General features: G+C 37.7%; 1 protein-coding gene across 1 annotated transcript in view; it reads left to right on the top strand.

The window, feature by feature from the left end:
• Window positions 1-16757, top strand: part of SCLT1 (sodium channel and clathrin linker 1) — a 186256-nt gene that overhangs the window by 91429 nt on the left and 78070 nt on the right. Inside the window, exons 9-11 of the mRNA XM_004711863.1 lie at window positions 3863-4040; window positions 6896-6994; window positions 9374-9445. Of these exons, the coding sequence (XP_004711920.1) occupies window positions 3863-4040; window positions 6896-6994; window positions 9374-9445 (349 nt within the window). The remainder of the gene's footprint in view (window positions 1-3862; window positions 4041-6895; window positions 6995-9373; window positions 9446-16757) is intronic.

The raw sequence follows: 16757 nt of genomic DNA, 5'->3' as shown, positions 1-16757 counted from the left end.
CCTATTTTCTCCTGCACCCGCAATCTGCATCAGGTAAAATTCTGCTTTTTCTTGTACTCCAAATTATGGCTACCTGCCACCCCCATTCCCTAGGCTGTAAGCTCAGGGCAGCCAATGGCACGGAGAGCTCTGGCATGGGGTTCTCCTCGTGTCTGGAATTTTGTCCCCTCTAGGGCGTCAGCCTAAAGAAATCCCTACCGGCAAGGGCGCTAGGAGCTTGTCATCTGGTGCCTGCAGGCTCGCCAAACCTAGAGCGCTTTAGAGCGTTCTTGGTTCACTTTGTGAGTGGAAATCACTCATAAAAAAAGGGGTTCAGGAGAGACCCGAGTACCCTAATTCTAATTTCAGGACTCCACCTTGCTGTTTCCTTCACCTTACCTCCCAGTTTTGTGGTCTGGCAGCAGGAGCTCCAAACGGCTGAGTCCTATCAAGTCGCCATTTTCCCTTCAGCGGTGCCTTCCGTATTTTGTAGAGCAGAGCTTATTAAAATTTCATGAATTATGTTTCTTCTTTTATAAAGTGAATAATGTTGCTATGATATGGCAAAGATATGGTAAACAGGAGCTAGGTGAGAACAATGACCTCTTACATAACATATTGATCACAATATTTCATGAAGTGCTATATTTAAATGTGGTTTTCCAATGTATACCAATGGCTGTTAAGTCGATTTCATCAGAACATAACTGCTCCATGCTGTGTACATTTTGCACCATGGGCTACATATGTCATGAAGCGCTGATATCTTTAACTCTGGCCTCAGCCTTGTCTTGTCCCCAGCCAAGCTACTGCTGCTGCTCCAATGTATTTCAGTTTTACCTTCTGGGGATTCTGATCTCCTGTGGCTCATTGGAATCCTTGGCCAGTCACTGGGCTTTGCCTCTACAGCTGTCATCAAGGGTGCCATGTTTTTCAACAGATCTATTGCCATTTTGAGTGAGATAATTGTTAGTAGTTTGTGGCTTTGCCAGTAGTTACTGAATCTCTACCATCACTGGCACCAAACACTAAATTCTAGCTTCAAATGTAACCATCAAATTGTGCCCCTAACCAAACCTACCACCATTGAGTCCACTTCTCAAACACCAGTACCACAATGGCTTCCAATTGGGTGTAATGCCTCAGAGTGAGGAATTATAAACATTTACTGGAATGTCAAGATAACACCCTTCAATGCTGTTTTTCCTTCATTCTTTCTGTTTGTGTAAGTTGAGCAAAAGGGTATGAGATGAAATAAATGAACAAACAAATATAGAGACACACATGCATATATATTGGTTAGGAAATACACATACAGTTATATATAGTTACATGCATATAACTATATGTGTATTTCCTAACCAAAATGAGGGGCACAACCAAAATATATATTATTTAATTATATGGTGTGTGTACAAGCTTAAGTGTAAAAATATCTTTACTAGAGTTCTATTTCATACATACACCAGTTAATTTCCTACAAAATATAGTCAAATATATCACTGCTATCATTGGTTGGCTACAAGTAAGTTCTCTCGTTCGTACATTCACTTTAGTATTGTTAGGTGCAGTCTAATAAAAGACCCACTCTAAACAATGACTTCTGAGGGTAGCTGCTGGCCCAGGTAAAGTTAAGGAAGATAGACCAGCTCAGAAGGTGATGGTGACTGCCTTTTTGGATTCCTAAAGAAGAATCTTGATGGATTGTCTCAAAGGATATAGGATGATCGCAGGTGCTGATTAGGACACAGTTTTAAGAATACCGGGAGCTGCATTTGTCAGAAAATGGCCAAGAAAGTTGTACTCGGGAATTGTTTTCCATCACAACCATGCCCCAGTCATTCTTCGAGGGTAGCAAGGGTTTATCTATGAAAATTTCAGTAAGAAACCTTACTGCATACAACCTATCGCACAGATTATGCCCGTTCAGATGTTTTTTGATTGTGAAATTCAACATTTAAAAAGGACATGATTTACATCCCTCATGGAAGTGAAAACTGCCATTTTGATGTGCTGTAAATCTAAAAGCACAAAATGCTTTGGGGGAAGGGGTAGAGGAATGGAAACACGAACTTCAGAAGTTTATAGACCTAAGCATATATCAAGAAACTATAACCTGGCGTTTTAATGTTTTTGTTTAGTAAAAGTTTCTATGATTGTGTAACAGTAAATTTTTTTTTTTAACATTTTATTACGGGCTCATACAACTGTTATCCCAATCCATACACACATCAATTGTGTAAAGCGCATTTGTACATCGTTTCTCAAAACATTTTCTCTCCACTTAAACCCCCGACATTAGGTCCTCATTTTTCCCCTCCCTCCCCGCTCCCCCCTCCCTCATGAGCCCTTGATAGTTTATAAATGGGTATTTTGTCATATCTTGCCCTGTCCGACGTCTCCCTTCACCCACTTTTCGGTTGTCTGTACCCCGGGGAGGAGGTCACACACAGTTCCATGTAATCGGTTCCCTCTTTCCTACCCATTCTCCCTTTACCCTCCCTGTTTTGTCACTCACACCACTGGTCCTATAGGGCTCATCCGTCCTGGATTCCCTGTATTTTCAGTTCCTATCTGTACCAGTGTACCTCCTCTGGTCTAGCCAGACTTGCAAGATCAAATTCGAGTCATGGTAGTGGGAGCGGGGAGGAAACCTTTAGGAACTAGAGGAAGGTTGTATTTCTCATCATTGTTACATCGTACCCTGACTGGCTCATCTCCTCCCCGAGACCCCTCTGCAAGGCGATCTCCATTTTTACTTACCCCGGTTTTGTTTCTATTCCTTAAGTACTTGGAATATTCATACTGCTATCTCGTCATCAATCTAGATAAAAACTTAAATTGAACTTCTTTCTTAAGCAACCTTTAGAATTAAATTTCAGATGGATTAAAATTTAAGAAGAAACAAATTAAAGCTATAGCAATCTTTTGTGGAAATCCAAATGAATATATTGAAAATTTGTGGATCAGGGAAATCATTTTTACAAAGACTGAAATCTCAGAAGTTATAAAAATTTTTTCTTACTGTGGCAAAGATTTCTTAAATAGAATCAATTTATAAGAAGGAAAAATATTTGCAGCATACAGGACTGAAGATTTATATCTGTAATATTCAAAGAGCTCTTTTAAAAGAACAAGAACAGTAAATAACATCAGAAAAAATTGCAGAGGATCTAACGAGGAAATTTAAAAGCATAATCCTCCAAGATAACAATCAAAGTTAAGAATATGCTTGAATATTTAGGGAAATGCAAATTAACAGTGCAATGATTTGAGAAGGAGGGCTTTTGGATATACCGTTTGAAGACATTTCCCCCTCATATTATTGAATGAAAGAAAATTCAGAGAAGCATGTGTACTATGAACTTAATTTTTCGAATAGTAAGTAAAAAGTATGTCTAAAAATCTTCTGTGGATATATATGTTTAAGTTAGGTTTAGGTTTCTCTAAATGTGGATGTATGAACATGGAGAGAAAGATTCAAAGATACTCATCAGTAAATTAACATGGGTACCTGAGTAGAGAGTAGGAAAGGAAACCAAAAAGACCCCATATAAATATAAAGAACAGCTCATTCTTTAGGAATTTCCTTTGTCGCATTGCCATATAATACAATGTGATACCATCAAATGATTAACACAACTAGAGTAGGAATATCTAGCCTAGGTCTCAGCCTCACTCTTCATGAGCCATGTGATTGTCATCAGCTGCTTAACTTCTCTGGGCCTGTTTGTCATTTTTTAAAAGTATAGATTATGAAACCTATGCAGAGATGTTCTTAGGATCAAATTAGGAAATGCATATAGTTGTTAAATAACTGCCATATTTCCTGATCAAAATTAAATGCTCAGAATCTCTCTACAATGTCATTATTAACTTCTAGATTATGTGTGACCATGAAAGAAGCCAACCAATTAAGAGAAGAGAAAACACAACTGGAAGATCAGGGCAAAGAGTTTCAAGCAAAGTATACTCAATTAGAAAATGAGAAATATGAAGTAATTTCAAGAGCCAGAAATACCATACAACTCTTAGAAGAAGCAAACCTTCAAAAAAGTCAGGTAAGAAAGCTAATAAGTATGGTTATAAATAATAAAATGCTGCACATTCCCCTAATGACCTAAAAGAAAAACAATAAGTGAAGAGTAACTCTAGGAAAATAAAATTGCTGTACTTTTCATTAATAGACTATCATATTTGTAGATGGTAAAACTTAATATCAAAATATAATAAAGTATCAATTTATTCTCTACCAAAACTATTATATAAATAGCAGACTTTTCTTATGTCTCCTAATCCCTCTGTAGCCCTTTATAACCTTTTCAAAGCTCCATTATACCACGTTAGTGCAAAATAATGTATATGACATTCAGTTCAGTCAGATGAACATCTTTATTTCTTCCTCAGACTTACATGACTACTAGGGTTGAAGTTTAATTATTCTGGATTCAATACAAAAATTTATTAGCTGACACCTTCCTATCACAATCTTTTTTGTCTTTTACCACTTTCATATGATTGATATGCTATTTATAAGGGCCACAGATTACACAAACTTTTTTCTGTGTTGCTGTCTCCATTATGTCGCTCACTGCCGTCAAGTTAATGCCAACTCATAGGGACCTAACCAGCACGCCACTAGGGCACCTGTGCATTATGTAGATATCATTAACTCATTAGTCAACATTCGTTGACTGCACAGGAAATATGGGAGATATAAAGGAAACGTTTTGTTTTACTTAGTCTTTCTTTACCCGAATCCTAATGTAGAAAGACTAAACCATTCATCCCACCTTTTATAACTATTCCATCTATGAATTGCAATATTGTCTCATAGGATGGGTAAAGCCTTACAATTGTGATAATATGGTAGGGAATTTTTCTAAACACTTCAGTGAGCTGGGGGGGAAATGTAAAGAAAGGACAACAATATTTGTTTCTGTCCTACAAAGTCTACCTACATGAAGATGTGGAACATCAGATGTCAGAAATGGAGGACATGTGGAGGACACTGGGAAAAGAGGAAAGTAGTAACACTCCCAGCCTAGTCTCCAAATTCCAGCCCAGTAATAAGCCAGCAGACAGTCGTAGTGGCTAGCTGTGGCTACAATAGTCAGGTTCTCTGGGCTAGAGGGCTTTCTTCAGTTTCTCGCTCAAGCTCCCCTGAGCAAACAAGAGAAAGCAAAAGCTCTCGCAACCTATCATTCAAGTAAGCATTCCTTCTGTTAGACTCTAGCTGCAGTCTTCTTTGGGATTTCTCTTTTCCTCCTCCTTCTCACACAATTTTACATCCGTACACCTGTTCCTTCCACTAACTTATTTAGTTTCCCCTCAAAGCAACACTGTGTGACAGAGACCTGCCCCTGTGGTTTCCAAGACTAACTCTCCAGCTAAGGATCCCTGGTGACATCGTGGTTACATACTGGGTTGCTAACCAGAAAGTCAGCAGTTTGAAATCACCAGCTGCTCCGTGAGAGAAAGCGTGAGGCTCTATGTTCCTGTAAAGATTTACAGTCTCAGAAATGCCCGGGGTCAGTTCTCTCCCGTCCTCTAGAGTGGCTATGAGAAGGAACCCACTTGAAAGCAGTGAGCTTGGAGTTTCTGGAGTTTAACTCTTTACAGGATTAGAAAACTTGATCTTTCTCCCATGGAACAGCTGGTGGTATTGAACTGCTGACCTTGCTGTTAGCAGTCCAGTGCATAACCGCTGTACCACCAGGACTCCTCTAGCTTACTTATTTAAGCAGGAGAATTTATTTAGAAACAATATTTTTAATGTGTATACGTATGTATGATGTCTGTAGAACATCTGAGATCAGAATAGAAGGCCGCTTACTCTGAGGTGATTAAAAGATTCAAGCAAACCTAATCAGAGAAATGGAGACCTCTGAAATTTATCTGGGTTGGAAATAGAGATCCAGGTATTTTCAGCATATGAGATTAGTTTACACAATCAAGGGATGGACATAGAGAAGTGGAACTTGAATGAACCTTGGATAGTCCAATATTGAGAGGTTTGGGGAAAGAAAGAATCAGTGATGCATACTAATATGCAATGTTTAATGAGATAAAAGAAAAACCAATACTGTGATGTGCTGAAGGCCCAGTAAAGAAAATAAGTAAAACAAGGAAACAATGTAATCGACCTTCTCAAGTGTTGGCTGTAGATGAAATAAGATAAATATTTATATCAAAACCATACAGGACAGGGTAGAACTGCCCCTGTGGATTTCTGAGACTGTATCTGTTCATGGGAGTGGAAAGCCTTATCTTTCTCACACAGAGCTGCTGGTGATTTCAAACTGCTCACCTTGCAGTTGGCAGCCCAATCCATAACCACTACATCTCCAGGGTTCCTAATTTCAATTTAGATAGCATTCTTGGGGAAAGCCTGATTGGAATAATTCCAAAAGTGAGTGGTAGAATTTAGATGTGTTTTGTTCCCTACAAGAAGCAAAGAAATGAGCTGGCAGCAAAATTAAGATTATCAGAATGGTTCTTTGTTGGGGATCAGAAATGTCTAGAATGGTAGAAACCCATTAAGAGGGCAAAGCAGGTAGTGTCTGTGGTAATCTGGGGTTGAAGTGGTGAGGAAACTAATTTAAATAATGTCAAATAGGGAACTCCAAGACATTTTTGCTTGCTTTGATGGTATGTTTTATATAGAAATTGAAGAGTAAGAAGATTCAAACATGATTCTAGAAGAGTAATGGATGTATTGGCTTAAATGTGTATGCTAAGTAAGGAAGGTACATTTCATTCACGATTTAGGCAAGATCCTAATTGGAAAGGTTTCAGAAGTTGAAAGGATGTTTACTTTCAAGAAAGTAATTAATGGATGTTTTACCCATTTGTTATGTTATCTTTATTAATCACAAAGTGATCTGTAATAACTAGGAATGATTGTTTCCTGAAGGCCCTGCTTGAAGAGAAGCAGAAAGAAGAAGCCATAGAGAAAATGAAGGGAACGCTCTCTCAGTTTGTTCAGGATGCTGCCTTCAGAACCAGGAAAGAAGTAAGGGACTCTCAGTTATGTTCCGTTAAACTACAGATGCAGACTACATACTTCCTAATGTGTGCCTGATAGACCTAACATGAGAATTCAATGAAATTACATATGATATAAAATGTTGTGAACAATATCTAACATGCATTAATTGTCAGTAAATACTAGTTTGTTTATTATTGCCCCATGAACAAAACAGAGTCATCCTTAATGTGGCTGTTTAGAAAAAAAACTTACATCAAACCATAATCTAAAATAGAGTTAAAATGTACCATCATATAATTTACATGGCAGGGCTTCAAAAAGAAAACTTCTATTAACAAATAAAGTATATGGTAGTGTTCTAATATAACAAGGGTTTGGAGGAAGGGATGATGTAAAGAGCTGGGGGAGATAAGAAGGGAATGATGTCAAGAAGCTCATGAAGGAAAAGTATGTTTGAAGACTGATTATGGAAGCAATTATACAATTATGTCTTGCATGATTAAAATGTGGAATGATATGACATGTGTATTAACTCCCAAGTCACAGCAAATTGAAAGAAAAAAAAAACAACATAGATCCAGGAATGAGTTCTGGGCTCACACTAAATCCTAGCTCCAACTTAAGACCAATTAGTTCTTACATCATGGCCCTGCTCAATATACACCTTCATGAAATGATCACTGAAGATAAGGGTGCTACAGCTATCAATCTACAGAAAGTAGATGGTGGCCAGCTATCAATCACACTAGTGTCTGGTGTCTTAAAGGCTTTTATTCAAACAAGCAGCCATTTAAGCAAGGAGTCAACTAAGTCCATACAGAAGAAGCACCCCAGCTTGTGTGATCAAAATATGACATTTATAAAATTCAAATATGGTGAAGAGGAAAGTAGCAGAGCTAAAATTATGAACACCCAATTTGTATAAAGCTATGGGGGCCAGTGAGAGCCCAAAACTCACCAGCAGAGTGTCTAGTCAGACTGAGTGCTGACAGATCCACTCTAGGCAAAGGCAAGAATCCCGAGCAGCCTTACTGCTAGGCAGACACCATTGTAATCTTAATGGTGCTATATCGAACTCGTCATAAGCAGTTGACCTCCCTATAGACATGACCTGAAGTTGTCCTGGGTGCAAGTATCTCTTTGTTGTTCCAGGACAGAAATTTCTTCCCTGGCTTTTTAAATGTTGATGGGGGTATTGTTCTTACACATTATCTGTATTTTTTACTTTATATTAATATCTTTGTTGTTTATTTAAATTTTATTGGGAGCTCTTACAGCTTTTATCACAATCCATACATATATCCGTTGTGTCAAATACATCTGTACATATGTTGTCATCATCTTTTTTAAAACATTTTCTTTCTACTTGAACCCTTGACATCAGCTCCTCATTTTCCCCTCCCTTCCCTACCCCATCTCCCATGTCCCCTTGATAATTTATAAATTATTCTTTTTTTTTATACTAATATGATCTTATCCTTAAACTTATATAAATGATGTTTTTCTCAAACATATATATGTATATGTCTGAGAAAGACATCATTTTATATGATTCTGACCCTAGGAAATCCCCAATGACCACAAAAGTTTGCTGATGAAGTGCCCTCAGTGTCAATATTCCCACAGTCTTGTCTTTTTAAAGCATGAATAATTATTAGGAAAAACTATCATCATAGGAGCATCCTGATGCAATACAACTAGTTCTTCAAAATACTGTGTCCATGAATTTCACTCTTTCTGCAGATATTTAAAATATTCTACTGAAGGCTTTTTACAAGATTATGCACATAGCAATAGCGTATGTGTAATATAAAATGTCATCTTTATAAAAGTGTCTTAAAATACCTAATAACATTTTAGTGTGTAAAGGTGTACACTAGTTTTTCCAGATATCACATGACACGTAGTAAATTAGCAGATTAGATATAGAAGCAGATAATGGAAAGCTGCCTGTCTTCTGTTGAGTTAGGCATTTAGAGACCGTTTAAGATAGATAAAACAATTCTCTTTTCATAAAATGATTTGGTTTGGGGAAATGTATTTAGTTTACATAAAAATTTTTTATTAATATGCAGTGACTATTTTAAAGGATTATTAAATATTGTAAACTTTCTCAGTGTTCACTTCTATTACAGTGCATTGATAGAAAACCCCATTATATAAACAATGCCTTGCTATTTTTAGAACTTAATGGATCCTGAGACCAAAAAGCTTGACAACTGCTCTTCTTTTAAATAATGTGTCTCATTCTCTCTCCTTCCACTTTCATGAAAAATTCCTAACTGTTTATATGTTGTCTTTTATGCTCTAAAAGCTGTAATTTTCCCCCCAAAAAATCCTTTTAATCAGATATAAGTCATTTTATTCTGGAGTTATGTAATTTATAAATATCTTAATTTCCAGGTTGCAAACACAAAAAAACACTATAATATGCAGATTTCGAGACTAACAGAAGAATGTTCAGCCCTTCAAATGGTACGTTAGAAACCTATTGATATGTCTTTCTAAATATTCGTTTTTGAAAGGCCAAGACGTGTTGTGAGTCGGAATCGACTTGATGGCGGTGTGCTTAGCTTTTGGACTTTCATTCATACAGAAGATGTTATTAGACCTCGAGCAATGCAACATGCTAGAAAAGGAGGGAAATCCAGATCGACAAGGTGTTTCCTGCAACCCTGAGGTTTGGGGTCCCAAAGAGAAAGATAAATAGTACTTAACACATGTTAGTGTGATTACTTGTATTTGTCAGAGAAAACACAGGATGCTCTTGATATACTCGCGGTAGCTTCTATCAGATGCTCGCTTTGTCTGGGAGGTGCGGGAGAAAGTAAATGTGTATATGGCACTGGGAAAGAAGAAAGACAGGAAAGGTTTCCAAAGAAATGAGTCCAGAAGGAGAGCTAAGAGGGGAGAAGAAAGAGTCTTTGAGGACTAGAGGCAGATAAGAATATAAATTTAACTTCAGTACACGGTGAAATGGAATTTAATAACCTTGCCTGCAAGAAGGAAAGCTACAAGAAGGTCTAGGGACGATAGCTTACAACTTCACAAATTATTATCTTCTCCAAAACGATACAGTTTTTCATCCCTGTACAGTTTAGCAATGAATTATTACATGTTAATGTTAGTAACTGTCGCTCTCTTCTGTATGAAAATCTTTTCTCTCCAAGTAAGTTCCTCAGAGTAGATGAAGGGGCTTGTGCCACCTGCCATTTTTTTCCCCATTTCCTAATATGCTATTTTACACATTATTTTTAGTTAATATTTACTGACTCATTTCTGAGCAATTCTAAAAGAGGAATTAAGGCTGTCTACATTTACATACTCAGTAGTGTACGTGATAGACAAAAATCATGTGTAGATACTGAGTGTTCTGAGTAAGAAACAGTATTGCTTTCTGTTTGTGTAATGTCATCTTGTGTAATGATGTCAAACTATTAAGTGAAATGAATGAAATGCAGTGTGATCAGCTAATCACGTTGTTTACTTTGTTGTTTCCTGTTTTGCATCCTCATCTGTCAGCTTACTCCATGTTTTACTTCATAGACTGATTAGCTACTAGAGAGTCAGATCTTTGTATGAGCTAGAAGAGTAACAGGGCCTACCCCAGCCCAGGATCGTTTGTAAACTCTTGAGTGACAAGAACATTCAGCCTGCTTTTCCAGAGGGATAGGGACTGGCTAGGCACCAGTCTTTTCAAAGTAATTGCTTTCTATGTAACAGAGCTATAGATGCACAGTAGAGTAAAAAATACATAACAGTTTCAGATTATTGCAAAACCCATTTCCCATGCTGTATAGTAAAACAATTCTACTTTTCAGTTAAGTCATTTTTCTAAAGATATGAAATATCTTTATTGTCTATGGAATATATCTTAAATGAAATATCTGGTATCATATTTTAGAGTCTCTGGGGAAAACTATACTGCCTGATTGAAAGTATTTGAAGTATTCAGTATGCTAGAAAATATATTCAAAGGAAGTCTGTTCAGCTTCATTAAAAAACAGATTTTCTTAGAAACACAGTCAACAGTTTTACCATCTATAATATAGAGACAAAATCTGGGAGATAAGTTAAACATTACTTTTAACCAAACCAAAACTCAGTCATGCTTTCAGGGAATAGAAAATTATATTTCAGTTTACCATACAGATTTAAGACTGGGCCACAGTCAGTGTTATCCTAAACCATACCCACAGCCTTTATTTTTGCCTATGAAGTATATGAAGGAGCTTCAAAAAGCTATGGAATTTTTCCGTGAATGTTTTAATCCCACCTGATACATTTTCTTGAGACTTTTTAAGATTTCAATTCTGCCAACTTGCAGATAATGGTTAATTTATATTAAGGAAGAAGAAGACTTATTCTAAAAATGCCCAGACATAAAATGAAACTAACATTATGATCTTTTGTTTGCTCCAATAATTTTTTTAAGTCCATTTTTAAATTTCCAAATTCATGAGAATTAGAACTATCTTTTTATCATTGATTTCTAATCTGGTTACATAGAGGTCACAGAACATTATGGTAATGATAAAATTTATGGAGACTTCCTTTATGATATGCTCTGTGATGAGTTATCGTTTATGTTCATTCCCCCAAATGTAGGGAAGAGTAGGAAATATCTAAGGCTATTAGTGCAATCTGTGACGACCTTTACTGTATACTTTAGTACTGTGGTCAATTTCAAGGAGTGCGTATGCTGTTATCACGTGCTTTCCTTTGCTGGCTGGCTCAGCATGACCACCACATGACTGAGTAGAACTGCCCATAGGGTTTTTTAAGTGATGTTCTTTTTTTCCTCTAGCAGTTTTATGGCCATATAATTCATATATACAATTCAGTAGTTCAGTCATATCAAGAAGAATTGTGTGTGCAATCATCACCACACTCCATTTTAGAACATTGTCCTCATTCTTGTACTCATTGCTATCAGCTCCCTGTTTTCTCCGAGCTTCCCTGCTATACCCCCAAAGAACCATTAATCCAGTTCCTGTCTATAGATTTATCTATCCTGGATTTCATACACAGAAAAACATTAAAAAAAAACAAATCAACAACAACAAAAGTCTTAACAAGAATAACAAAGTGAAACAGATAAAAACTCAAACAAAAAGAAAATGGAGAATATTAAAAACTAGAATAAATATAAATGGTTCATAAGTCAGATCAAATGATAGGATGTTAAATTTTAACCTACCTGGATCTGCAAACAATCCACTTCCCAATGCATTCCCCATGTTAGCAAAGCTGTTCACATCCCTGGTCCATGGTCAGAGGAGTTTAATTCACTTGTCTTTACTAGTTACTCTAACTTTTTTTTTTAACTGAAACTGCTTGAAAATGGGACAAAAAGGGAATCAAATAATAATAATATTTTTATCTCACTACATCTACCATAATCGACTTTCTTTATGAAAGCAGATAACTAGATGCTTCTGTGGCAGAGTGACTATATGAATTCTAACTACTAATCTTTCAGTTAAGTGTGCTTAACCATCATACCTCTCTTCTGTAAAAGTTTTTGCTTCATTTTACATTTATTACTACAGGTTAACAATATATTTATTTTTTATTTTAATGAATCATTTTATTGGGGGCTCTTACATCTCTTATCACAATCCATACATTCCTCCAATGTGTCGAGCACATTTACACATATGCCGCCATCATCATTTTCAAAGCATTCTCTTTATACTTGAGCCCCTGATATCAGCTCCTCATTTCTTCTCCCTCCCTCCCTCCCTCACCTGCCCGGCCGCCCTCACGAACCCTTGATAGCTAATAGATTATTTTTTCCATATCTTCCATTGTCCTCCATTGCCCCTCACCCACTTTTCCATTCTTCGTCCCCCTGGGGAGGGGGTTATAGGTGGATCCTTGTGATCGATTCCCCCTTTTTACCCCCCACCCTCCCCTAATCCTCCTGGTAGTTCTACTCTCCTTGTTGGCTCTGAGGGGTTTATCTTTCCCGGATTCCCTGTGTTGCCTGCTCTTATCTGTAGCAGTGTGCATGCTCTGGTCTAATCCAATTTGTAAGGTAGAATTGAGGTCATGAGAGTGGGGTGAGGGAAGCGCCAAAGAGCTAGAGGAAAGTTGTGTGTTTCATCGGTGCTGTATTGAACCCTGACTGGCTCATCTCTTCCCTGTGACCCCTCTGTGAGGGGATGTCCAATTGTCTACAGATGGGCCTTGGGTCTCCACTCCATACTGCCCCACCCATTCACCTTGGATATGGTTTTATTTTGAGTCTTAGATGCCTGATACCTGATCCCATTGACACCTCATGATCACACAGTCTGGTGTGCTTCTTCCATGTGGGCTTTGTTGTTTCTCAGCTAGATGGCCGCTTATATATTTTCAAGCCATTAAGACCCTAGATGCTATATGATTTGATAGCCGGGCACAATCAGCTTGCTTCACCACATTTGCTTATCCACCCATTTTGTCTTCAGCAATTGTGCAGGGAAGGCGAGCATCACAGAATGCCAGGTGCTAATAACAATTCATACGTCATGCACATTTAACTATATTTTCAACTATCATCATTTGACCATGAAATGTTAGACTGGATGGAGAGGAATACATTAACATACTTAGACTATGTCTTCATTTATATCCCTCTGGCCATATCCAGAATTGTAATTCGATTTTTATATTAGTATCTGTGTTAGTGTTGGGCTGGGGTTTTTAGAAAAGCAAAACCTGCGACATATATATGTACAAGAAAGAATTTTATATCTAGAGAGCAATCCACGTAGCCACAAGAGTAGATAAGCTGAGTCCAGCTCAAATCCAGGGGTCAAATCCTAAGATGAAGAGCCTCTGACTCCTGCAGCTGTCAGTCAACGAACCAGGAGACATGAGGTTGAAGAAGGAAGGAGAGCAAGCAACTTCTCCGCTGGATCTATTTATATGTATGAAGTAGCAACACCCCCGGGGCTTGCCATGCTACATGAGCCAACCTGGAGTTGTTTACAACCTGGATGTTAGGTCCAAACTATTGAAGATCCTGACCCAGCCAAATCACCATAAAATCTATGCCAGTCTCCATTAAAAATCACAGGAGGAGTTATAAACATAAAATAGTCACAAATTCCATGCCTTAGATTTACTTTATCACAGATTAACAGTTTATTCTATGAAAACATATGGAACATTTATGATATAGTTCTTATCCCCCAAAATAGTTCTTATGAAAGATCATGAATATCAATCATCTTATTTGTAGTAAAGGGCTACAGATTATTATTAATCTTAGGTGATCAATTTTGGGTCATGATTCAAAAGCTTATCTTTTAAAATAGAGACCACCTTGAAGGACAATAGATAAATTAAATTTTGATAACGGTAATAGACTAACCTGGTGCTTTCCTGAGAACTAAAAGGTTGACAATAAAAGCACATCCAGCAGATCCGCAAGAGACAAACATGGTAGTTGGTTTCTGCAAAAATGACAGCCAAGAAAACCCTATGAAGTCATCTATTTTGTCACATGCTCTTACTATTAATCGGAATTGACTTAGCAACCCCAAATTCACAAGTAGTAGGAAATAATCATATGTATTCTCTGTAAGAGGAACATGTTCAACATTATCTTAAACTGAAAAATCTAAAGAAAAATTCATGCCCCAAGTTCCAATATTGAAAGATTCTGTGGGCAAAATATTGAGTGATGCAGGAAGCACCAAAAGAAAATCGAAAGAATGCACAGAGTCACTGCACCAAAAAGGCTTGTGGACAGCCAACCATTTCAAGCGGTAGCATATGAGCAAGAACCAATGGTACTGAGGTAGAACTGCAAGCTGCATTAAAAAACATTAGTCAAAACAAGGTTCCAAAATTTGATGGAATGCCAATTGAAAGGTTTCAACAAGCTGATACAAAGCACTAGATTCTAGTGACTACAAGAACTCACTCACCTAGGCCAGGAAATTTGGAAGACTGCTGCTTGCCAACTGACTGGGAGAGATCCATGTTTATATATCCATTTCAAGGAAAGGTGACCCAACAGATTGTGTAAATTATAGAACAATATCGTTAGTATCACATGAACGTAAAATTTTGCTGAAGATCATCCAACAGTGGTTGCAACACTGCATTGACAGGGAGCTGCCAGAGGTTCAGACAGTATTCAGAAGAGTATGTGGAATAAAGGATATGATTGCTGATGTCCGATGGATTTTGGCTGAAAGCAGAGAATACCAGAAATACGTGTACTTGTGTTTTATTGACTATGCCAATGCATTAGACTATATGAATGAAACGAATTTAAATCCAAGAGCACTTCATTGTGCTCATGTGGAACCTGTACATGGATCAAGAGGCAATTGTGTGAATGGAACAAAGGAATCCTGCATGGTTTAAAATCAGGAAAGATATGGGTCAGTGTTCTAGCCTTTCACCATTTTTATTCAGTCTGTATGCTGAGCAGATCATTAGAGAAGCTGAATTAAATGAGGAAGAATGCAGCATCAGGATTGGAAGAAAACTTAGAAACAAGCTATGACAGCATGGTGACACAACCTTGCTTCTTGAAAGTGAGGAGAATTTGAAGCATTTGTTGGAGATCAAGGATTGCCGCTTTCAGTATTACAATTCAATGTAAAGAAATCCCAAATCTTCACAACTGGTAACATCTTGATAAACTTGACAAAAGATTAAAGTTGTTAAAGATTTCATCTTGCTTGGACTCACAATCAATGCTCCTGGAAGCAGAAGTGAGGAGCACAATGCATTGCTTTGGGCAAATCTTCTGTACAACACCTCCTTAAAGTGTTGCAAAGTTCTTACTTTGAGAACTCAGCTGTTCTGGGCCAACCCATGGTATTTTCAATCACCTAATGTGCATGTAAAAGTTGAACATTGAATAAAGAAGACCAAAGGGGAATCGATGAAGTTGAGTGATGGTGTTGGCAGAAAATCTTGAAAGTGCCACAGACTACCAAAAGAATGAATCATATTCTTCTGTCTTAGAAGAAATACAGGTAGACTACCCCTTAGAGGAAAGGATGGTGCAACATTGTCTTACTTTGGAAATGATGTTATGATATTAAGAGAGACCCGTTCTTCAAGAAGAACATCGTGCTTGGTAGAGAGCCTAAAGAGGAAGGCCCTGGACAGATGAATTGACACAGTGGCTGTAGCAATGGGCTCAAACACAAGAACAATTGTGAAGATGGTGCACTGCTGAGCAGGGTTTGTTCTGCTGTTCATAAGACGGTGATGAACCCAGAAGACGCAAGAAACAAACCACGGCCAGACATCTGTGCTCCAGTGTTCATTGCTGCACAGTTCACAATTGCAAGGAGTTGGAAACAACCCAAATTTCCATCAACGGATGGATGGATTACAAAATTGTGATACATACATACAATGGAGAGCTAACACATTCCTAAAAAGCAGTGATGAATGCATGAAGCACATCGCCTCATGGGAAGAATTGGAGGAAATTATGCTAAGTGAAGTAATCCAAGCACAAAAGGACAAGAACAACATGAGTCCACTGAGATATGCTTTAAAAATGCAAAGGGGGCATAAGGGGAAAGCTACTATATATCTACATTCCTGGGGTGACAACCAGGTACTATGGGGGGCCAAACCCAATCCAGGGATACATATGGCAGCCAATTAAATAGGAGGGGAAAGAAAAAAAAAAAGACATGGGTAGGGAGGGATCCAGGGCACTAACCTACCAAAGGGTATTGTTTCTATCTCCACAGGAGAGGGAGATATCAGGCTTCAACCCAGTGTGCCAAGATGTGAATACCACATAGTGGCACATAAC

Source organism: Echinops telfairi, unplaced genomic scaffold, assembly GCF_000313985.2.
Source record: "Echinops telfairi isolate 266 unplaced genomic scaffold, ASM31398v2 ScPeMD7_14;HRSCAF=57, whole genome shotgun sequence".
Lineage (NCBI taxonomy): Eukaryota > Metazoa > Chordata > Mammalia > Afrosoricida > Tenrecidae > Echinops > Echinops telfairi.
The sequence above is the reverse complement of the archived record's forward strand: the minus strand, read 5'-3'. Positions and strand labels throughout refer to the sequence as shown.